We start from the raw sequence: 24,114 nt of genomic DNA on the forward strand, positions 1-24,114 counted from the left end.
ATTTCACTGTACACTTCCAGATTATGTTGATTTCAGTTTGTATTCCCTCTCTGTCTCTGTCAGCCGACTCTAGAGATCAACCACCATGCAGGGAAGTCGCTGGACAGCTTCTGTAAGTGGCAGAAATCCATCCAGAACCGGAATGGCAACGGGAATGCCATCCCAGACAACGGCATCGCTCAACACGACACTGCCGTGCTCATCACCAGGTCAGCACTCACAGAACCGGAACATTCTTAGGGATTCAGTGAGATAAGCATGCGCAACTCAGACTTTCACATAAGTAATTCATTGACCTCAATGGGAGACTTGCGCAAGAATTCGAGATAAGTGCACAGATCATAAGACAGAATACTGCTCTTAGTACCCAAAGGCACAAGCTAGCATTGTCAATGCACATAATTAAACCCTCTCTAGCCTAATTCCTTAACGATCCACTATTGAGTCTATTGGAAAATATAATATATTGTGCTCAATTTATTCTTCTTTGGATTAGGGTTTTAGTAAGAACTGACTCCATATTCTGCCCTCTGAGTTCACTGGCTCCTTCTCTTGCCCCATGGCCTCTCATTTTTGCCAAGTGTGCGTTTGTGTCTGGTCCTGTCTGGAGTGACGAAACCTAGGCTGTTCTGCTCAACTGAGCATCTGGAGGGAGAACGCTGTGGAGAGGGAGGGAGAAAGAACGAAAGAGGTAGTGAGAGAGAGAGAGAGAGAGAGAGAGAGAGAGAGAGAGAGAGAGAGAAGGAATCAGAGTACAGCTGCCTTGAATCTGACAGCCCTGAGCCGGGCCAAGGAAGCAAAGTATAGTTTCAGAAATAGTGAGGCGCTCTATTTAGGGGGAAAACAGCAACAGCAGTAACACAATACTGTAGAGAGATACAACAGAGCACCATTCACTGAAAAACGCTGCTCTGCCCATGCATGGGCCCCTGTTCCTACTCGCTTGTATTCTCTTTTCTTGGAGTGCCTTGGGATGTTTGATCTGTGAAAATAGGTTCTTTATATGAAAACTTTTATCAAAGAGGGATTGAAAATGTCCAGAGGACACTGCAGTAACCATCCTTTTATTTCCTGCCATTGTTCAGGCCGTATCAGTCACTTATCAAGTCTGTTGTGTGTCCATAAGTGCCTCTGAGAGAGAGAGAGAGAGAGAGAGAGAGAGAGAGAGGAGAGAGGAGAGAGGTAGGGAGAGACAAAGAGAGAGAGTACAGAGAGAGAAGAGAGAGGAGAGAAAGAGTGGATGTCTGTGTGCATGTGTGTGTGTGTGTGTGAGAGAGAGAGAGAGAGAGTCTGTGTGTGTGATTACGTGTGTGAATGCTTTTTGCTCAATGTACTGTATGTTTTAGTGTGAGTGCCTGTCAGGGTGTGGAAGCACCGACTGCCAGAGTATTCATTTGAGTAAATGGCCTGGTTTATTTTCCTTGCTGTTCCCAGGTACGACATCTGCATCTACAAGAACAAGCCATGTGGAACCCTAGGTAGGACATCTGGTCAAACCTGCCCCCGCCCAGCCCAGGAGAGGGCTAACCCTGGTTACACACACTGCACACAGGCCGCTTGTTGGGAAGCACTGAGCTTCAGTGTCAGACTGTATATAATCTAGAGCAGCCAGGGGAGGGGATGTGATTCAGAAAACCGCCCTCATTTTCACTTTGCACTCCCTCACTATTAAGTACTTAACTACCGTATCTCTGCTGCAGCTGACTGACCAGCGTGACTGACTAGCACAGTCTTAAGGCGTCCACATGCTTCCCAGACAAAACAGTTCGGTAGAGTTTGTGCATATATTATAACGACATTTAGTGACGTTTTTGTTCGTTTTGGACTTCGATTAGTTTTTTTTTGGTTGTGCAGGCACATACATTTTTTTCTGGAGGCATGCCAAAGTTTTCAGCCGAAGTCTACGCCCCTTCGTCAGTGATTCGTCAATAAAGTCTTTGTTTTCATGCACATTTGTTTTATTGAAAAATACTGCACTGAACATCTTAGTTAGATGTAAAATTACGCAGCTAAGATCACTTCGGCAAAAACATCAAAGTTAATGACAGATTTCTTCAGTTATCTTAGATTAATTCAGACATTTTTAACAGACAAACAATACTATTGATGTTTTTTTCTCGTTTTTCAAGCAAAGTCTTTTAAAGGAGTATGCGAGCACACTCGTTCTGTTCGGCTAGTCGAGTTCAGCTAGCCGCCAGCCGAACTAAAGCATGCTGACGCCTTTAGAGTGACATGTAGATGCAGAATCAAGGTTTTTAGGTTTTGGTTAAGTTTATATAGATATATAAAGGTAACTGCCAAAATAAAGGAAACACTTGATTAACTGAGGGATACAAAGTAGATTGAAAGCAGGTGCTTCCACCCAAGTGTAGTTCCTGAGTTAATAAAGTAATTAACATCCCATCATGCTTAGGGTCATATATAAAAATGCCAATTGAACACTTATGGGAGATTCTGGAGCGGCGCCTGAGACAGCGTTTTCCACCACCATCAACGAAACACCAAGGGTGTCGCATCCCTCCAATAGAGTTCCAGACACTTGTAGAATGCCAAGGCACATTGAAGTTGTTCTGGTGGCACAATGCCCTATTACACTACATTACCAAAGGTATGTGGACACCTGCTCTTTGAACATCTCATCCCAAAATCATGGCCATTAATATGGAGTTGGTCCCCCCCCTTTGCTGTTATAACAGCCTCCACTCTTCTGGGAAGGCTTTCCACTAGATGTTGGAACATTGCTGCCGGGACTTGCTTCCATTCAGCCACGAGCATTAGTGAGGTCAGGCACTGATGTTGGGCGATTAGGCCTGGCTCACAGTCGGCGTTCCAATTCATCCCAAAGGTGTTCAATGGGGTTGAGGTCAGGGCTCTGTGCAGGCCAGTCAAGTTCTTCCACACCGATCTCAACAAGCCATATCTGTATGGACCTCGCTTTGTGCACAGGAGCATTGTCATGCTGAAACAGGAAAGGTCCTTTCCCAAACTGTTGCAACAAAGTTAGAAGCACAGAATCGTCTAGAATGTCATTGTATGCTGTAGCGTTAAGATTGGAACTATGGGGCCTAACCATGAAAAATAGCCCCAGACCATTATTCCTCCTCCACCAAACTTTACAGTTGGCACTCTGCTTTGGGGCAGGTAGCATTCTCCTGGCATCCGCCAAACCCAGATTTGTCCGTCGGACTGCCAGATGGTGAAGCGTGATTCATCACTCCAGAGATCGCGTTTCCACTGCTCCAGAGTCCAATGGCGGCGAGCATTACACCACTCCAGCCGACGCTTGGCATTGTGCATGGTGATCTTAGGCTTTTGTGTGGCTGCTTGGCCATGGAAACCCATTTCATGAAGCTCCTGACGAACAGTTCTTGTGCTGACGTTGTTTCCAGAGGCAGTTTGGAACTCGGTAGTGAGTGTTGCCAACCAAGGACAAACAATTTTTCCGCGTTACTTGCTTCAGCACTTGGCAGTTCCATTCTGTGAGCTTGTGTGGCTTACCACTTCACCACTTCACAATAACAGCACTTACAGTTGACTGGGGCAACTCTTGCAGGGCAGAAATTTGACGAACTGACTTGTTGGAAAGGTGGCATCCTATGCCAGTGCCACGTTGAGTCACTGAGCTCTTCAGTAAGGCCATTCTACTGCCAATGTTTGTCTATGGAGATTGCACTGCTGTGTGCTCGTTTGTATACACCTGTCAGCAACGGGTGTGGCTGAAATAGCCAAATCCCCTAATTTGAAGGGGGGTCCACATACTTTTGTATATATAGTGTAAGACACTTTATGTTGTTGTTTCCTTTATTTTGTCAGTTACCTGTGTATGTTATGTGTTAGCATGTAACTGTATGTATTTTGACATTTGCATCATCTCTGTATGCATGAATGTGAATGGACATGTATGGCTATGTTAGTGACAGTATTGTGTGTCTGTCTGTTCCAGGTCTAGCACCAGTGGGAGGGATGTGTGAGCCAGAGAGGAGCTGCAGCATCAACGAGGACATCGGCCTGGCCACAGCCTTCACCATCGCCCACGAAATAGGACACACGTAAAGAGCTCGCCCACATCACCTATATCACCCTTTTACTGACCACGGGACCTGACCAGGAAAATCATCAGAGCCCCAGTTCTAGCCTTCGTCACAGTCATCATAAAGACACCTTTGACACACACACCCTTTGGCGTTAGGCTCTGTTTCTGCTTTATGGACCTGCGCTGTTTCAACAGACCACTCTTTCACTGGTGTTACCTGTGACCCCACACAGGAGACCCTGCCCCTGTCTCTGGCTTCTGGTCCTGGCTTCTGGCCCTGCCCTCTGCCCTTACCCAAGCACCCCTGGCCTGGGCTGACCTGAGCTAAACTTATCCAAAGCCCAACCTCCTAGTGAGATTGCTGTTAGATTAGAGCCGTACCAGAGGGAGAAGTTACGTAACTACCTCCATGAGTCATTTCCATCAATTGAGAACGTGTTAATAACTTTATATTTTCTTTCAGTCATGTGCTATTTATAACAAGTGGAACAAGTTACGAGTGTGGCCGGTACAGTATTTCATTCTGGGCCTACCACAGTGCCTGGCAGTAGACATTTCTTTTGTACCTTCCCTCCAAGACACTTTGTTTTACTTGCTGGCCTGGCATACCAGCCGATCTGCCTCTGCCTCACTTACTCATGCATACATATTTATCTAGGTGTATGCCTGAGTAACATCAGACATGCTCCACTGGACATTTCCAAGCCTCTTCATTCCCTGCCGTGAAAGAGGATTCTGATGTTTTCCTTTCGAAAGCCATTACTTGGTATCATTTTTGAAAATCCACTATTTTTGCAAAGTAATTGAGTGTGTCATTTACCTACGCGTGCACACAGGCCTCAGAGGTATTTTCACAGGTGGCAAACCCATTGGTGCTCCCCCCTAATGGCTAGTCCAGGTACCTTTGAACTGGATGGGGTGCTTATACCCTGGGGCTGTCTAGACGGCGGGCCTTGTCTTTAACTGTGTGTGTGTGTGTGTGTGTGTGTGTGTGTGTGTGTGTGTGTGTGTGTGTGTGTGTGTGTGTGTGTGTGTGTGTGTGTGTGTGTGTGTGTGTGTGTGTGTGTGTGTGTGTGTGTGTGTGTGTGTGAAAGCAGAGCACAGAGATACTTTGCTGTCTGTTAAATCTGCACAGACCTCAGAGACAGAGCTCATGGTGTTAATACGAGTTTAACGGAGATGATATATGAGTAAAAAACGTTCCTTTTGCCCGATTCCAATACCCCAATATTTCACACATACTCAGTTAACCAGGTGATATATCAACACAGTGCCATCTCTCTCTCCCTGCAGGTTTGGGATGAACCATGACGGAGTGGGCAACACCTGTGGCTCCCGCAGTCAGGAGACAGCCAAGCTGATGGCTGCACACATCACCATGAAGACCAACCCCTTCGTCTGGTCCGCCTGCAGCCGAGACTATATCACCAACTTCCTAGAGTGAGTCTACAGCTGTCACTGTCATACACAGGACATAGAGTACAACAAAGTGGAAGCATAAGGATTTATACAGTTGATCATGAGTTTATTGTGGGGTAGATTAACTGGGTGCATTCCAAGTGAGGTGACGTCCATCTTTGTTGTGTTGTGAGCTCTTTTTCAGTGTCTTGTCCTGTTTGTATCCCTGTAGCTCAGGCATGGGTTCCTGTCTCAACAACGTCCCCCCCAAGCAGGAGTTTGTGTACCCCACCACGGCCCCCGGCCAGGCCTACGATGCAGACGAGCAGTGCCGCTTCCAATATGGAGTGAAATCTCGGCAGTGTAAATACGGGGTACCTAATCACCTTCCTCATCTTCTCCCTCCTCCTCGAACTCGCTTGATAAGGCTGTATGGTCATTTTTACCAGGCAGATACATTCAGTACTGTATGTGTGGCTCGTGTAGGAATTAAACTCCCAACTCTGGTGTTGCAAGCGCCATGCTCCAATCAACTGTCTGATCCATTAGCACCACGTGCAGATTGTCCTCTGGCATATCTCTGGCTCTCTGCCCACCCTGATCAGGGCAGCAGGATGGCAGACAGAGTAGCCACTGGATTTTGACTGATATTTATTTGTCTCCCAGCTAGTTTTTTTCCCCCTTTTGTTATCCAGTCCCACTGGATTTTGTCCCCATGTGTTAAGAATTTATGAAGAAGTCTTGTGCTACCTTTATTTTATTAGACAGTCTATTTTATTGGCCCAACAGCTGAGTTAACGGACATCTGGAACAAAATAGCACTTTATAGTGTCATTATCATTGATACTATGTGGTCAGAGCATATGTATACAATAAAATACAACGGCATAAGTCTTAAATACATTAGGAGCACAGAGACCAGAGGTAGCTGAACCAACCTGGTGCTGTCTGCTCCGTGTCAGTGGGCCCTCCTGGCTGGGCTCATCAGGGCCTGTTGTCTCTATATGAGCTCAAATGGACGCACTCTGACCGCTCTCTCTGTGCCTGCAGGAAGTCTGCAGCGAGCTGTGGTGCATGAGCAAGAGCAACCGCTGCATCACCAGCAGCATACCCGCCGCTGAAGGAACCATCTGTCAAACCAATACCATAGAGAAAGGGGTAAGCACTGGGATGTTCCATTACCAGCAGAAATGGGGGTGTTTGGTGTGCAAATGCCAATTTGAAAAAAATATATATTTCAGGAGTTCCACAGCTTGTCCCTCCGCTGTGTGTGTATTTCAGTGGTGCTATAAGAGGGTGTGTGTGGTCTACGGGACCCGGCCAGAGGGGGTGGACGGCGGCTGGGGTCTCTGGACTCCCTGGGAGGAGTGCAGCCGTACCTGTGGGGGAGGAGTATCCTCCTCCATCCGCCACTGTGACAGCCCCAGGTGAGTGGTGCTGCAGATGGAGGGTGATGTGGATTTCAACTCTGTCTATAGGGATTTGCCATTGGATTCCCAGCCACTGTACGACTGTAAAGTTATAGGATTGTATCTGGCTGGCTCTTCCTAACTTCCAAGCACAACTGTTTGTTGAGGATGAGAGACATCAGTCTACCACCAATCATTTTAACACCCCACTATAATCACCCACGTGCGACAATGACAGCCGTAATAAAGTTTTAACACAGATAATGGCAAACTGACTTCTCTCTGGTGTTTCTACTGAGGAGTTTGATTGGCTTGGATAGCTGAGTAATAAAAAGGCAGACTGTCAGAGATTGAAACAGGGTGGTAGAGCCCGGCCAGCCAGGCGGGAGGAGAATAGAAGCCAGTGTCATTGGGGAGTTATTGTTAAATTGCACTCAGATGTGTTTCGCCTTTGCTTCTCTGGTTCCAGGCCAACCATTGGTGGAAAGTATTGTCTGGGAGAGAGGAAGCGCTTCAGATCGTGCAATATTGACGTGAGTGGTGGAGCAGAGCGAAGCAACAGCTCTCTCTGAAAGGCCTACAGTACCATCACATACTCATCCTGGCCAGGCCCAGCTCTCAACTCAGATCTACAGCTCTCAGACTGATCTAATTAACCGCAGCCTGCCCAGCCCCGAACTAAAGCCCTCACTGTGTGTGTGTGTGTGTGTGTGTGTGTGTGTGTGTGTGTGTGTGTGTGTGTGTGTGTGTGTGTGTGTGTGTGTGTGTGTGTGTGTGTGTGTGTGTGTGTGTGTGTGTGTGTGGTGGAGTGTAGAGGCTACTGTGAGTTCAGTCTTACTGTAAATGACTGCTGGTAGCGAGAGAGACAAGGGAGGGGATACAGTGGGGGCCTGAGATTTGACTGACATACAGCTGTTCTGTGCCGCTCTGTGTGTCTGTTTTAGGAGTGCCCTGCAGGCTCTCAGGATTTCCGGGAGATTCAGTGCTCCGACTTCGACAACATTACTTTCCGGGGGAAATTCTACACCTGGAAACCCTACAGGGGAGGTGGGTATAGTATGTGTGTGTACCCCCTCCACAGCAGGCTGTGTTCCATCATTACAGAGGTGTCTGCTCGGTGGTCATTGCAGGCTGAAAACGTCTGTAGATATGGAGAGAGCTGATATTAGAGCAGACACACCTGGAGTTTCCAGATAGAGAACAGAGCAGCAGCAGATGGAGTGAGCTAAGCAGCAGCAGATGGAGGGAGCTGAGCAGCAGCAGGTGGAGGGAGCTGAGCAGCAGCAGATGGAGGGAGCTGAGCAGCAGCAGATTGAGGGAGCTGAGCAGCAGCAGATGGAGGGGCTGAGCAGCAGTAGATAGAGAGAGCTGAGCAGCAGCAGGTGGAAGGAGTTGAGCAGCAGCAGATTGAGGGAGCTGAGCAGCAGCAGATGGAGGGAGCTGAGCAGCAGTAGATGGAGAGAGCTGAGCAGCAGCAGGTGGAAGGAGCTGAGCAGCAGCAGATTGAGGGAGCTGAGCAGCAGCAGATGGAGGGGCTGAGCAGCAGTAGATGGAGAGAGCTGAGCAGCAGCAGGTGGAAGGAGCTGAGCAGCAGCAGATTGAGGGAGCTGAGCAGCAGCAGATGGAGGGGCTGAGCAGCAGTAGATGGAGAGAGCTGAGCAGCAGCAGATGGACGGGCTGAGCAGCAGCAGATGGGGGGAGCTGAGCAGCAGTAGATAGATAGAGAGAGCTGAGCAGCAGCAGGTGGAAGGAGCTGAGCAGCAGCAGATGGAGGGAGCTGAGCAGCAGCAGATTGAGAGAGCTGAGCAGCAGCAGATGGATGGGCTGAGCAGCAGCAGATGGGGGGAGCTAAGCAGCAGCAGATGGAGGGAGCTGAGCAGCAGCAGATGGAGAGAGCTGAGCAGCAGCAGATGGACGGGCTGAGCAGCAGCAGATGGAGGGAGCTGAGCAGCAGCAGATGGAGGGAGCTGAGCAGCAGCAGATGGAAGGAGCTGAGCAGCAGCAGATGGAGGGAGCTGAGCAGCAGCAGATGGAGGGGCTGAGCAGCAGCATATGGGGGGGAGTTAAGCAGCAGTAGATGGAGGGAGCTGAGCAGCAGTAGATGGAGGGAGCTGAGCAGCAGTAGATGGAGGGAGGTGAGCAGCAGCAGATAGAGGGAGCTAAGCAGCAGCAGATGGAGGGAGCTGAGCAGCAGCAGATGGAGGAGGGAGCTGAGCAGCAGCAGATGGAGGGAGCTGAGCAGCAGTAGATGGAGGGAGCTGAGCAGCAGCAGATAGAGGGAGCTAAGCAGCAGCAGATGGAGAGAGCTGAGCAGCAGCAGATGGAGGGAGCTGAGCAGCAGCAGATAGAGGGAGCTAAGCAGCAGCAGATGGAGGGAGCTGAGCAGCAGTAGATGGAGGGAGCTGAGCAGCAGTAGATGGAGGGAGCTGAGCAGCAGCAGATAGAGGGAGCTAAGCAGCAGCAGATGGAGGGAGCTGAGCAGCAGTAGATGGAGGGAGCTGAGCAGCAGTAGATGGAGAGAGCTGAGCAGCAGCAGATGGAGGGAGCTGAGCAGCAGCAGATGGAGGAGGGAGCTGAGCAGCAGCAGATGGAGGGAGCTGAGCAGCAGTAGATGGAAGAGGGAGCTGAGCAGCAGTAGATGGAGGGAGCTGAGCAGCTGAGTACTGCCAGACAGTGGGCCCAGAAAGGGAAGAGGGGTGAGCAGAAAAGAAGACAGGAGAAGAGGGGAAAGCTGAAGAAAGTTTACTGTCTGGCTCCCATATGCTTGTCCTGGAAAGTCTATCCCCAGCTGGAATTCCTGTGCTTGATGAGCGCTGCGCTGGACACAAAAGATAAATACTTTCGACGACATAACTGCCTTTAATCTACCATAATGGCTTACAGAGAGGCCCTCTCCAACTCCAGGCAACAAGTGCTTCTTTCATCAAGTCAGCTGATTTTACAATGGAAATCCCTTGCAACTGTTAAAATACTAGCTGTGCCATGGTCTGCCCTGCATTAGGGCCAGATCCCACATCCCAGCCCCCTTCTCTCCCCTAACTCACTCACTCCTTCACTCCCCATTCCTCTTTCTTTCTCGGTCTCTATCCTGCTTTCTTCCCCCTCTCTTGCTCATTTCCTCTCTCCTTCTCTCTGTCCTGTACTCAGACACCTCTAGCAAGCCGTCGGCTTGGCTCAGACAGCCAAGGACAGTTCATTAAATAAAGCGTGCAGCGTTTTAGCAGTCATATTTGTTTTTTGAGAGGCATGAGCCATTCACATTGTTGCACTCAGTCCAACAACCTTCGCAGGCAGCCTTCCTCCAGCAGGCCCCCCAAGTCAGTCAGTCAGCCCGCATCCATCCATCCATCCAGCATCCAAACCTGTTTCGCTTCAGACTGGAAGCAGGCATGCCAAAGCACAGCACCATGGGAGTTAGAGTTTTCCATCATCCCACCACTTTATCGTCCGCTAGCCTCGCAGGCAGCACATAGTGTACCTGTATCTACTGTGCCAGCACAAACAGAGCCCAAAGTGAACTTTTCAAACAGTGGAACTAGCTGGAAATGGGTATATTTGGCTAGTGCACAGCCGTGGCAGTATTAGATTACTTGTTAAGGCCCATAAAGTGATATGTTAGTGCACGGCTGCTCAACCAGTCCGCAGGGGGTTACAGTGCAGGGAGTTGGGGGGGTTGTGGTGGGCTATGACACTCTGGCTGAGCGAGGCTTCCTGGGAGACTTAGTGGAAAGTCTGTTTCCTGGTCCTGGTTGTGACTGCCAGGGGTTTAGGGCATGATTAGCATTTTATTCTTGCTCTCACATGACCAGAGCCTGGCCAGGTTATAATGCTGACCAAAGGGTGGTGATGGTGAGTAAAGTGAGACCATGTGTGTGGTTCTGTTGTGTTGCATTGTGTGGATGTGTGTATGTGTGTGTATGTGGGAGCAGGTGTGCTGGTGTGTTTCCGTGCTGAGACATTGATTGGCCTTGTCAGCCAGTAAGAGAGCTCAGTGTGGTCGCTGGCATGTTCAGTAATATGGCAGAAATGAGAGCACCTGTCAGTGCACAAATAACCCCGCCCCCATTCCCCCCTCTCTCTCTCTTTCCTCTCTCCCTCTCTTTCCTCTCTCCCTGTCAGTTTTTCTGCTAGTCTGCATGATAACCACATTCCGCTTTCACAGGGAATCTGCTGAGAGATGCACTATTTCTGTTAGCTCCCTCTGTTTTTTTGTTGTGAGCTTTTGTGTGGTTGTGGGGGGGGGGGGGGGGGGGGCTTAATCACATTCAGCTGCTTGTTCTCTTGATGTTAGCAATCCAAACTCTGCTCTCCTCCCTATAGACCCCTTCTACCTCCCCCTCTGCTTTTGGCACCCGAGTCCTTACAGCTGTGGGAGAACAAATTAACTGCATCGAACATAAAACCCAAAATCTAATTAAAATACCATGCGTGGCCATCAGACACATTAGAACAGCCTGTGGGGTTTCTCAGTAATGAAGGTGAACAGCTGGATTCATTGTATTGTGCTTCACCCAAAAGGAGGTATCAGGCCTCACTGCTGGAAGTGCTAAAAAAGCAATTTGTTTTTGTGTTGGCATTAATGTTGCTAACACGACACGGCAGCAGAGCAGCATACAAACACTGGTTTGAACAATGAAATGAAGTGGAAGACAGTGTGTGTACTATATAAATGGCTTAGTTTGGTGTTGTTGTCTCTGCTGGGATCCTATAGAGGACCTCCACAGCTGCTTTTCTGGTCAACTCAAGCTAGATTTTTATTTTCTCTTTACCATCCTTTTTCTCCCCAATTTCATTCTTGTCTCATCACTGCAACTCCCCAAATGGCTCGGGAGAGGCGCCCCGCAAAACATGACCTGCCTAACCGCGCTCCTTAACACCCACCAGCTTAACCCGGAGGTCAGCCACACCTATGTGTCAGAGCAAACGCTGTTCAACTGGCGACCGGGGTCAGCCTGCAGGCCCACCACAAGGAGTCGCTAGAGCACAATGAGCCAAGTAAAGCTCCACCCTCCCCTAACCCAGACGACGCTGGGCCAATTGTGCGCCGTCCTATGGGACTGGCCACGACCGGTTGTGGCTCAGCCCGGGAATGAACCCGGGCCTGTAGTAACGCCTCTAGCACTGCGATGCAGTGCCTTAGACTGCTGAGCCACTCAGGAGGCCCTCAATCTAGCTCTTTATCTGGCTATGTGTTGTTTACCAAGAGTATTACATGACACCTAATGTAACATACAGCTCTTAATAACCTCTGACTTATTTCTTATGGTATTGTCAAGTCCTTGCCAAAACACATGGGCTCTTGTCAAGATCTTTTTGTAATGGCTTAGATATTGGACTGACAGACGTAAGGTTGCGGGTTCGAGTCCCACTTGGGCTTACCTCAGAAATCTAAATTGAATGAGGGATCTGTTAGTGTTTGCCTATATTGATTTATTGTCTCATGTTCCTCTTCTCTGTGCTGCTCTGTTGACCAGGTGGAGTGAAGTCCTGCTCTCTGAACTGCCTGGCGGAGGGATATAACTTCTACACAGAGCGTGCTCCGGCTGTGGTGGATGGGACGCCATGTCGAGACGACTCTCTGGATGTCTGTGTGAACGGAGAGTGCAAGGTGAGACTGTTCTGTCCTTTCTATCCCTCATTTATCTCCCTCTTTTCCTCCCTCCCATCCTCCTACTCGTCTTGTTGAATGGGAAATCCATTTGAATTCAATCACTTTTTGACAGCACCCCTTTTGATTTGAACTAAACCTTCCATACATATTAAGATAGCTAGGTGGGACAACCACTTATCTATCTCAGTCATAATAAGTACATTTTTCTTCAATAAAGTAAAGTCAGCTACACATTCAAGGGTTTTTCTTTATTTTTACTGTTTTCTACATTGTAGAATAATAGTGAAGACATCAAAACTATAAAATAACACATACGGGGGGAAAAAAATATATATAAATATATATATATTTTTCAGCTTTATTTAACCAGGTAGGCTAGTTGAGAACAAGTTCTCATTTACAACTGCAACCTGGCCAAGATAAAGCAAAGCAGTGCGACACAAACAGCAACACAGAGTAACACATGGAATAAACAAACGTACAGTCAATAACAAAATAGAAAAGTCTATATACAGCGTGTGCAAATGAAGTAAGATTAGGGAGGTAAGGCAATAAACAGGCCTTAGTGGTGAAAATTTTGCAATTTAACACTGGAGTGATAGATGTGCAGAAGATGAATGTGCAAGTAGAGATACTGGGGTGCAAAGGAGCAACAACAACAAAAACTATATGGGATGAGGTAGTTGGGTCATGTAGTAACCAAAAAAAGTGTTAAACAAATCAAAATACATTTTATATTTTAGATTCTTCAAAGTAGCCACCCTTTGCCTTGATGACAGCTTTGCACACTCATGGCATTCTCTCAACCAGCTCAATTAACAGGTGTGCCTTGTTAAAAGTTAATTTGTGGAATTTTTCCCCCAAACTTGAAACTCACGCGCCGCCTATGTAGACTACACCGGTTGTAAAGCGGATTAATGTGCTTCATTTTAAGAATTGAGCAATAAATATAGCAGCACGAGAAAGCTGGGATCCTCTTATAAATAGCGGCCAGTCAAAACTCTTGTTTTCACACACGATTTGGTTACCGCCCTAATAGGTCCACAGACGACGCAATCACACTGCACACTGCCCTAACCCATCTGGACAAGAGGAATACCTGTGTAAGATTGCTGTTCGTCTATTACAGCTCAGCATTTAACACCATAGTACCCTCCAAACTGGTCATTAAGCTAGAGACCCTGGGTCTCAACCCAGCCCTGTGCAACTGGGTCCTGGACTTTCTGACGGGCCACCCCCAGGTGGTGAGGGTAGGAAACAACATCTCCACCCCGCTGATCCTCAACACTGGGGCCCCACAAGGGTGCGTTCTCAGCCCTCTCCTGTACTCCCTGTTCACCCACGACTGCGTGGCCATGCACGCCTCCAACTCAATCATCAAGTTTGCAGACGACACTACAGTGGTAGGCTTGATTACCAACAACGACGAGACAGCCTACAGGGAGGAGGTGAGGGCTCTCGGAGTGTGGTGTCAGGAAAATAACCTCACACTCAACGTCAACAAAACAAAGGAGATGATTGTGGACTTCAGGAAACAGCAGAGGGAGCACCCCCCATCCACATCGACGGGACAGTAGTGGAGAAGGTGGAAAGTTTTAAGTTCCTCGGGGTACACATCACGGCCAACTGAAATGGTCCACCCACACAGACAACGTGGTGAAGAAGGATTACTTTATCCTATCCCAGGTATTCCTTAAAGAGGTGGGGTTTCAGATGGGCTAGGCTATATGATGGGTGCCATTATGATTTGAAAAAGTAGCACAAAGGCATGCGCTTATTCTTGCCTTAGAGTGCACTCCCTGGGCATCATTCACAAGTGATAATACATCATTCACAAGTGATAATATTGTCACCCATCAGGCTGTTCTCAATTTAATCTTGTCTTTACATATACTAAATAATATACGTGTGAAATTAGTTTTGATTGGACCATTATCATGCACCTGTCGAAAACATACATTTCAACCTATGCACTTAAAACATACATTTCAACCTATGCACTTAAAACATACATTTCAACCTATGCACTTAAATAGCAAACTTCTCCCGCAGTTACTTTTCATGCCTGCCAGGTAGGCTACTCCTGTTGTAAAGCAAAGCAATGTGCTTAATATTTGGAAAGTTGAGAAATAAATATACTAGGCCTAGCCTATAGAAAGCTGATGGGATCCTCCTGTTTTTAAACTCAAGCCTATACAAATGTTGCGCAACATGAACTCATGAGCTCTCATGAAGTGTTTGATTAGATTTTTGATTACATTTGCATTGATGTCAGAGTGATTAGAGGGACAACAAAGGGAGACCATGCATGACTTAAACGTAAAAAGGAATACATTTATTAAACTAAATAATAAATACAAAATGTAACATAAGCTGTGGATGTCTGTAGGATCAGTAGTGTATACAGTGTGTGGATGAGTGGAGAGGGCGTTGTCTGGTGAAAACAGACCAAAAAAACAAAAGCGCCGCCTTATTGGCTAAGCATCTCTACAAAGCCAGCCTGCCAGTCAGGGAAGAGAGTGTTGGCTGATGTGGCCACCCTTTATAGCCTGCAGGCCAAGACTTCTGCGTCTAAGTGCTTGCGCCTGTCAGGAGAAACACGGTAGAAGCGCCGCCTTATTGGCTAAGCATCTCCAACATCATGCTCAGTGAGATGAGTACGAGAGGGCGTATCAGACAACAGTGCAGAATAACTTTCAATGAGTTCAACCAACTCAGCACGTTTGCCGTTTACCGTGTTGCATGGTGAAAACAGACTAGAAAACCAAAAGGTGGTGGAAGCCAGCCTGCCAGTCAGGGAAGAGAGAGAGTGTTGGCTGATGTGGCCACCCTTTATAGTCTGCAGGCCAAACTTGCCCAGGTGTGCCACATCAGTTGACAATCCTCCCAGCTCTGCCCACTGGCCTCCTGCAACAACAGACTACCAAACACCCCCCCCCCCCCCCCCCCCCTTAAGAATGGGGTTTCCACCACAAACCTGAAACAAAAACAAGACAGAAACAACCCTCCCTCTCCCACCTCAGCAACCTCGGACCCTAAGGAGCATTTTAAGAGGGAGAGAAAGAGAGACAGAGTCGGGGAAGCAAGAGGGAGACAGGAGAGGACAGGCAAGTTATCCAAAACAATAACAAAAAACTATGGCATGAGAACATGGGACAAGGCATCAGCAAGGATATTTTCTTTGCACTTAATATGACGAATGTTCAAATTGTACGACTGCAAAAACAGCGCCCACCTCATAAGCCTCTGATTAGGGTTCTGCAAGGTCCGCAGAAACGTCAGGGGATTATGATCTGTGTACACCATGAGAGAGGTGCCACCTGAACCAACATACACATCGAAATGTTGGAGAGCCCAAATAAACGCAAGTGGTTCCTTCTCTAACACAGAATAATTGAGCTGGTACGAGTTAAACTTCTTAGAGAAGTAACTAATTGGACAGTCCACCCCTTGGACATCTGCCTGCAACAGAACAGCACCAACACCTACATTACTAGAATCTACATGGAGTATGAACGGATCATTCAAACAAGGGGCAACAAGCACTGGGGAAGAACACAAGTGTCTTTAAATTCTCAAACGCAGCTTGACATCTGTCTGACCAAATATACTTCACCTGAGCCTTAAGCAAGTCAGTCAGGGGTGCTACCACTGAGGAGAAGTTCTTACAGAAGCTTTGAAAATAACCAACCATACCGAGAAAGCGCATAAGCTCCTTCTTAGTCACGGGAGGCGAACACTGCTCAATAGCTTCAACTTTGGCATGCACTGGGCGAACCACACCCTGACCGACCACTTTGCCCAGATAAGTGACCGTTGCCTTAGCAAACTCACATTTGGCCAGATTACCTGTCAAACGCGCCCAAGCCAATTTATCAAACAATGCTTGAATACGTTGGACATGTTGAGACCAGGTGTCACTCTGAATGACCACGTCTTCCAAATACACCGCACATCCATCCAGACCAGAGACAACATGGTTCATGAGACGCTGAAATGTTGCAGCTGCATTATGCAAACCAAAAGGCATAATCTGGTTATGCTCCATGATATAGGCTGTAGGCTTGTTCATTTAGCTGACTAGATACTGTATGTAATCTGGTTATGCTCCATGATATAGGCTGTAGGCTTGTTCATTTAGCTGACTAGATACTGTATGTAATCTGGCTATGCTCCATGATATAGGCTGTAGGCTTGTTCATTTAGCTGACTAGATACTGTATGTAATCTGGCTATGCTCCATGATATAGACTGTAGGCTTGTTCATTTAGCTGACTAGATACTGTATGTAATCTGGCTATGCTCCATGATATAGTCTGTAGGCTTGTTCATTTTGCTGACTAGATACTGTATTTAATCTGGCTATGCTCCATGATATAGACTGTAGGCTTGTTCATTTAGCTGACTAGATACTGTATGTAATCTGGCTATGCTCCATGATATAGGCTGTAGGCTTGTTCATTTAGCTGACTAGATACTGTATGTAATCTGACTATGCTCCATGATATAGGCTGTAGGCTTGTTCATTTAGCTGACAAGATATGCTTATAAGTCCTGTGTCATTATTTTATATTAAATTGTTTTATAGTAAGAAGAATATAATTGAACTTAGTTGAATAAAATAGAAAGGATATTTTTCCCATTCCGGAGCGAGTGCGCATGTGAAGGTTGAATGGTGAGCATCAAAGTGATGATTTGAAACAGGTCCTACAGGCTACGCTAGATTTAGAGTTATTTGGCAACTTTAGTTGTTAATGATACAAACCTTAGAATGACTTAGAAAATCAAAGCATACTGTATATGGACTGCATGATGCGACTAAAGGCTATTGATGATTTCAGAAAATCGCAAAAAAGCTTGCTCTGTGTTCCTTGCCTCAGGCTGCACACACTGTTCTCTAATCAAGTGACCATATTATCACCCATCAGACTATTCTCAATGTAATATTGTCTTTACTAATATGTTAAATTAGTTTGGATTTAGAATGGCCCAATATCAAATGGGCAGGAACAGGGGCAGGAGAGAAAAAGACAAGTCATCTGCCTGTTAGTTCAGGTAGGCTACTCCAGTCCGGTTATTTAACTCAGTGCATCAACCACAGTTTGAGGAGCATGCAGCCAGCCTCTCACTGCATGACAGGTGATATTCCGCCCTGTATGCAGTGGTGAAAAAAGTACCCAATTGTCATACTTGAGTAAAACGAAAGATACCTTAATAGAAAATTACTAAAGTGAAAGTCACCCATTAAAATAGTCTAAAGGTATTTGATTTTAAATATACTTAAGTATCAAAAGTAAATGTATAAATCATTTCCAATTCCTTATATGATGTCTGAGTTGGGGCACGCTCCAACTCAGACATCATTTACAAACGAAGCATGTGTTTAGTGAATCTGCCAGATCAGAGATAGTACAGATGACCAGGGATATTCTCTTGATAAGTGTGTGAATTAGACAATTTTCCTGTCCTGATAAGCATTCAAAATGTAACTAGTACTTTTAGGTGTCAGGGAAAATGTATGGAGTAAAAAGTACATAATTTTCTTCAGGAATGTAGTGAAGTATTAATAGGAAAGTAAAGTACAGATACCCCCAAAAATGACTTAAGTAGTACTTTCAAGTATTTTTACTTAAATACTTTACACCACTGCCTGTATGCCATGTGCTCCCTGTTCCTGCAGCTACCAAGTGCTTATTTGGGAAACCAAGTGAAATCTGTTAGGGAACATTGAAAGTAACATGTTTTCACAACGAAACATATTTCATTAAACTGTTGACAGCTCCTGCCTCTGTGTGCTTGAGAAAGTAATGAAGGAGAAAGGGGAGGAGATGGAAACGCACGGCGGTGAGATATTCTGCAGCTGAAGGTAGCCCTATGTGTCACCCTATTAATTAGGACATTATTACAAATTTCATATTACTAGGATATTCAAAATCAAATACTAATTAACTATTGTAGGCTAACTCTGTAAGCCGACCTGCACAATTAATGAACCAACAGCATGGCCTAGGCCTATACGTTCTCTCCCAGACTCGTGGATAGAAACTTTGGAGTATAGTAGAAGGTAACCTTTCCATCCAGGATGCATAATAATACAGTCCACACTCAAAGGCAATTATTAGAATTTAAGACATCTTAAATAAATTTTTTTATGTTTTTGTGTGGGGTGTAATATGCGGTAGGCTATGTATTGTATAACGAACTCCACAATCATTATCTTAATTACGTTTTTTTTTCAGACTTGGGCTCGTATAGACCTTTGCATATGTATAATCTCTAATGTGTGTATTGTGTTTTGAATGAATCATCCCCTTACAAAGCGCTGGCCATTTCATTGTGTTAGGCTGTGAAACAACATCCACAATGACCATGTTTTCCACTCAGTTTCAACCTGTTGTTGAACTCAGTGAGGTGAGTTTTGAAACCACGATACTGTTTTGATGATAAGTGTTTGATGTGATTTTTTTATTGCATTGATGTCAGAGTGGTTAGAAGGACAATAGAGCCCTGAGTACCAGGCCATTATGATCTGATGGAGGGACAATAGAGCCCTGAGTACCAGGCCATTAGCACCTGATGGAGGGACAATAGAGCCCTGAGTACCAGGCCATTAGCACCTGATGGAGGGACAATAGAGCCCTGAGTACCAGGCCATTAGGACCTGATGGAGGGACAATAGAGCCCTGAGTACCAGGCCATTATGATCTGATGGAGGGACAATAGAGCCCTGAGTACCAGGCCATTAGGAGCTGATGGAGGGAAAATAGAGCCCTGAGTACCAGGCCATTAGGGCCTGATGGAGAGACAATAGAGCCCTGAGTACCAGGTCATTAGGACCTGATGGATGGACAATAGAGCCCTGAGTACCAGGCCATTAGGACCTGATGGAGGGACAATAGAGCCCTGAGTACCAGGCCATTAGCACCTGATGGAGGGACAATAGAGCCCTGAGTACCAGGCCATTAGGACCTGATGGAGGGACAATAGAGCCCTGAGTACCAGGCCATTATGATCTGATGGAGGGACAATAGAGCCCTGAGTACCAGGCCATTAGGACCTGATGGAGGGAAAATAGAGCCCTGAGTACCAGGCCATTAGGGCCTGATGGAGAGACAATAGAGCCCTGAGTACCAGGTCATTAGGACCTGATGGATGGACAATAGAGCCCTGTGTCGTGTCTTTGGCTATGCCGGATTAAGTGATATGACATGCTAACTTATAAAATTATTTCTCTGTAATTGATATTACCTGATTAAGCTAATCATGTAAATGTAATTAACTAGAAAGTCGGGGCACCACAGAAGAACGTTTATAGAGCTGTTATCCTCTGAATAAACTCTTAAAATACTTAGTAATATTTTACATCGATAGCAGTCAATCTTAACCCGTATGTTGTTTCAGTCTCATCATGAAAGTTGTAATTCTTGGTTATCTGCACGAACCCAGTCTTTACTAAAATCATCCATACATCAATTGTCTTAAAATCATTTATTTACTACACTAAGTAATTAACAGAAAACATACAAACAGTAATTATCGTCACACAGGATTGGTAGGGGAATGTGCCCTACTGGCTAACAAGCATGGCTGGTCTGTTAGACAATGGGTCATAAAACGGTAAGCTGAGAAGTTACACAGAGTTCATTAATATTAACAATTGACAATTGAAGGCTCACTCATTCGGGAACCTTTGCAATCAATATATATTTACGCTCATGTGTCGTCGGGATTCTTGTTGGAGAGTTTTGTTCTGATGGAGAGTTTGTCAGCGTTCTCTCTCTCTCACTCTCGGTTAGAATGGATCTGTCAGAGCGACGTTCATGAATGTCGTCATAGAATGGATGTGGTTGGTCTTCGCGTTCGATGATATAATTTACTTAGCTGCAGACTAATAATTAATATCAAAGACTTGTTCTTATTCTGTCGGTCTCGATAGTAAAAGTTAACCACGTGGTATAGTTCACTTTCAGTAGAGTACTTGGCTGGTCAAACCTCTGGGCCAAACTCACGATGGAGTGTAGGCCTGGTCTGTAGAAATGTAAATCAGGGGGTCTTTTATAGTACCCAGAGAACAGGCTTGTCAAATGACGCCTGGTCCTGTATGTGTCCCTGGGGGCGTGCCTATGACTGAGCTAGACTTGGTTACAGAAATATAATTCTATCACATTAACATCAGTACATAGCATCTCAATGTATTACAAATAGCTTTATCCTTAATAATACATTGTATACACCCATGTGGATTCAGTCTCATCGCTGAGGCTATCATGTAGACTGTTTTAGGGTAATATGGCTATGTTGTCTCTTCTGAGTATCACAAAATTGTACCAAGCGGATCAGTTCGTAGCTGGAGTCTTCATCAATCTTCCATATCTTCTCCAGAACACACATGTCGCTAGGTTCTCCAATTCTATGAGTTGGAAGAATTTCCTTTGTCTCTCTATGAAACATGTTGTAGTAGATTCTCCTCTTGGAATTTTTACAACCCTGGGTTGGGGGGGAAGGTAGGTTGGGTGATGGTACAAAGGGGAGGGGGTCAACTGTCCTTCCTGTACCCAAAGAGGCCAACGTCATGACATACCCCCCCTGGTGGTTTGGATCTTGTTTATCCTGCAAGTTACAAATCAACATAAAATCATGACCACGTGATGTCCCATTGGTAGATCATCGTTGCAGTCCTCTCTGGTGGTTGAACTTGGTAGGCTCTCTGAAAGCGGAGCCGTCCACCACAAGGATGGGCAGTTGAGGTCCGGTTGGTGATCGCCGATGCGGTCTCCTCTAGTGGCGTACCTTGGTAGGTTCCCTGGAAGCTGTAAAGTACCCCAGGGAGGGCCAGGGGATGTCCTGGTTGTTGATCACCGTTGCGGTCCCCCCCTCTGGTGGTTTACCTTGGTAGTTTCTCTGACAGCGGGCATGCCGCCACAAGGATAGGTTGTGGGTGTCCGGATTTGGGGTCGCCGTTCCGGACCCGTCGTCCAGACTGGAAGATCTGGGCAGTAACTTAGGCAGATGTTAACAACGCACACACACTCATGAAATATATATGATTACATTCATTCCCCAATGAGCGGCGTTGTGGCACTAAGTGATGGTTGTATGGGGACTTTGTTTATGGCTCTATCACTTCCTATGCGTCAAAGGAACTGAACCGAAAAGGAATGAAAGCATAAACAAAACAAAAAATAAATAAAATATAGTTCTCACACAAAAAAAATCATCTAATTGGACTGTATTCTATATACGTCCAATGTTCTGGCAAAATGATTATCATGGCATTGTCTCTAATGCCATATCTAGGGTTTTTCCTACTTGGTGTGTTGCTTAGGCGCTATCCTAAGTTGATAACTATATGATAAGTCTACAGCTGTAATGCACTAGTTTTGGGCAGTCTACAGGGATGACCTATGGACTTCTGGGAAGAAAACTGGTGAGTGCTGTAGAGTCAAAGGCCTAGAAGTAAATGTTCAACTTTACTAAGGCTGGTATATTGCTTGGGCCCTTAAGTGGTCCTAGCATAAATCCTAATTGGATGTTCCGTTGTGCATGTGCGCTTATGCTTACACAAGCGCGCATGTCAAGGGAAGAAAACCAAGTATCCGGGCAGATTACAACTTGTTCAGAATGAGTCTGACGTAGTCAGGTAATTTTCAGGTCAATGCCTGGAGGTCAGTCAGAATTGGTGTCAAGGGAGTCTGTAGTAGTTTTCTACAAGTCACGGTGTCTTCCACTATTGTAGTGGCGTTAGGTATGAAGTCTATTTCATAGCTATGTTATCCACGGAGGAGCTAACCTCACGACGGAAGTACTCTTTAAGTATTGGACCAGTCATACGTGGTGTGATCATGGTTCATGACTTCTAATAATTTTCCTCCTGAATGGAGGGTCCTATTTATTAGTGACATGTGTGTTAACCATTGGAAGAGTGTACTGGAGATTCCCCTCCACGTGTTGCACTCTGAGTGACTCCTATGTCGCTGTTGTCAATGGTAATTTGATTGGTTAAATCTCTAACCTTCTTACTGATTGTAGCTGGACTGACTGTTGCTAGTATTGGTACTGGTACTCAAGGGGACCAGTTATCCTACCGATTTATTCTGAAATATTATCTACCGGAACACATGATTGGAGCATTTTACTAGTTGTATTGTAGTTGAACCTACACATGGCAAAGAATGATTATTGATGCCATTTGTTTTGGAGGTGGACAAGTCCACTGGACTTCCTTTACGACCAGTGTGGTACACCTCATTACTATCTTAGATGTGTTCTAAGATAATCCCCGTCTAGGGGCCTGTCTGCTCCTCACTGTTCTCATAGGAGAGTTTACAACTAGATTTGATTTATGCTCTGGCGGCCTCGTACGGTGTTGTCCGTAGTCTTGACCCCCCCACCGGCCTCGATGAGGCTCATCATGGGTCTGGGCTACTATTCCCCCCCTTTGTGCCTCGGGACCCCCCCACCAGCGGTGTTGGTTTGCGCATCGGGTGTTGGTGCCCGATGCGCAAACAAGAAGATCGGACCCTACGTACGAGCTTTCAGCGGCCGCGTTGTTATGAGAATGGCTGTAACCTTTCAACCAAATCTCCTGGTGTTTGTGCTTCAAAACGCTCAGTGGCTGTCGAGGCATGTCAGTCCCCACCGCGTCCGCGTGTGGCAACCTCTTCATTACCTGCGAACTGAGACGAGGATATCGGTCTGTGATATTGCAAAGTGTTTCACCAGTGGGAGTCATCGGGTCAGTTGCTGGACTGACGCCATTAGTGTCATTGTAAGGGGTGACAGTCCCCAACAAAGCGGAAGGTGTATCATCGGAAGCAGAGTATACTCTGCGCATCGATGTTTTTCTTGCTGGGACGGCCGCAGTGCTTGCGGAAGTGTCCAAAGGGCAAGAGAAGTTCATCTCAACTACCGTATTGCACGACTGCAAGGAGGAGGGAAGTTGCTCATTCACAGAGACAGCTGGCTCGAAATCATGAAAAGAATGGTCAATCAGGTTGGCTGATGGAATGTGTCGAGATATCGTAATATCTCCATGGATCGGATTTTGTACCAAGAGGTTTCTAAACGTCTTTTTCCCAAGGGGTGCTTTCGACAGATACCCCTCGTGAAGGACTGCGTTGCAGCTAGCGTTAGGGGAAGACAGTGTGGTCAGTGGAGAAGGCACTGTGGCCTGTGACCATACCTGGTTGGTTTTCCAATCCATCAATGGGAGTAACCGATCCATCAAGTCTGCTCCAAGTAGGAGGGTTACAGTTTCGAGGCTGGTAACATACACAGGGTGAACGAGCGATACGTCCTGGAAGTGTAGTTTCAGCATGACTCTCAATGTGAGAGGTGAGGTAGTCTGAGTGACCCCTCGAAGTTTAGTGTCGCATCGTTCCACTTTTAACCAACGTTTAGTTGGCTTCAAAGCCCTTTTTAGATCATCAAACAATGTTTGAGAGATGAGTGATATTGTCGCACCCGAATCAATTAGTGCATGACAAGCTAAGCAGTCCTCCAGGACTGTTTCCAGGTATGGCCGTTTAGATTCGTGGTTAGTGGACATATTCCCCACAAAGTGGAGTGGTCGTTCGCAACGACGTGATGTGCCATGTCTGTTCAAGGTGGAAGCAGATTGACTTTTCCGATTTTGAGTGGGCTTGGCTTTAACGAAGCGTTTG

General features: G+C 46.3%; 1 protein-coding gene across 2 annotated transcripts in view; it reads left to right on the plus strand.

Moving 5' to 3' along the window:
- Positions 1-24,114, plus strand: part of LOC115192547 (A disintegrin and metalloproteinase with thrombospondin motifs 10) — a 68,800-nt gene that overhangs the window by 24,778 nt on the left and 19,908 nt on the right. For both annotated transcript variants that reach the window (XM_029751174.1, XM_029751175.1), the window contains 10 exons: positions 64-209; positions 1,435-1,478; positions 3,944-4,049; positions 5,327-5,473; positions 5,664-5,805; positions 6,482-6,589; positions 6,713-6,858; positions 7,310-7,373; positions 7,785-7,887; positions 12,315-12,448. In XM_029751174.1, the coding sequence (XP_029607034.1) occupies positions 64-209; positions 1,435-1,478; positions 3,944-4,049; positions 5,327-5,473; positions 5,664-5,805; positions 6,482-6,589; positions 6,713-6,858; positions 7,310-7,373; positions 7,785-7,887; positions 12,315-12,448 (1,140 nt within the window). The remainder of the gene's footprint in view (positions 1-63; positions 210-1,434; positions 1,479-3,943; positions 4,050-5,326; positions 5,474-5,663; positions 5,806-6,481; positions 6,590-6,712; positions 6,859-7,309; positions 7,374-7,784; positions 7,888-12,314; positions 12,449-24,114) is intronic.

This window comes from Salmo trutta, chromosome 4 (assembly GCF_901001165.1).
Source record: "Salmo trutta chromosome 4, fSalTru1.1, whole genome shotgun sequence".
Classification (NCBI taxonomy): Eukaryota; Metazoa; Chordata; class Actinopteri; order Salmoniformes; family Salmonidae; genus Salmo; species Salmo trutta.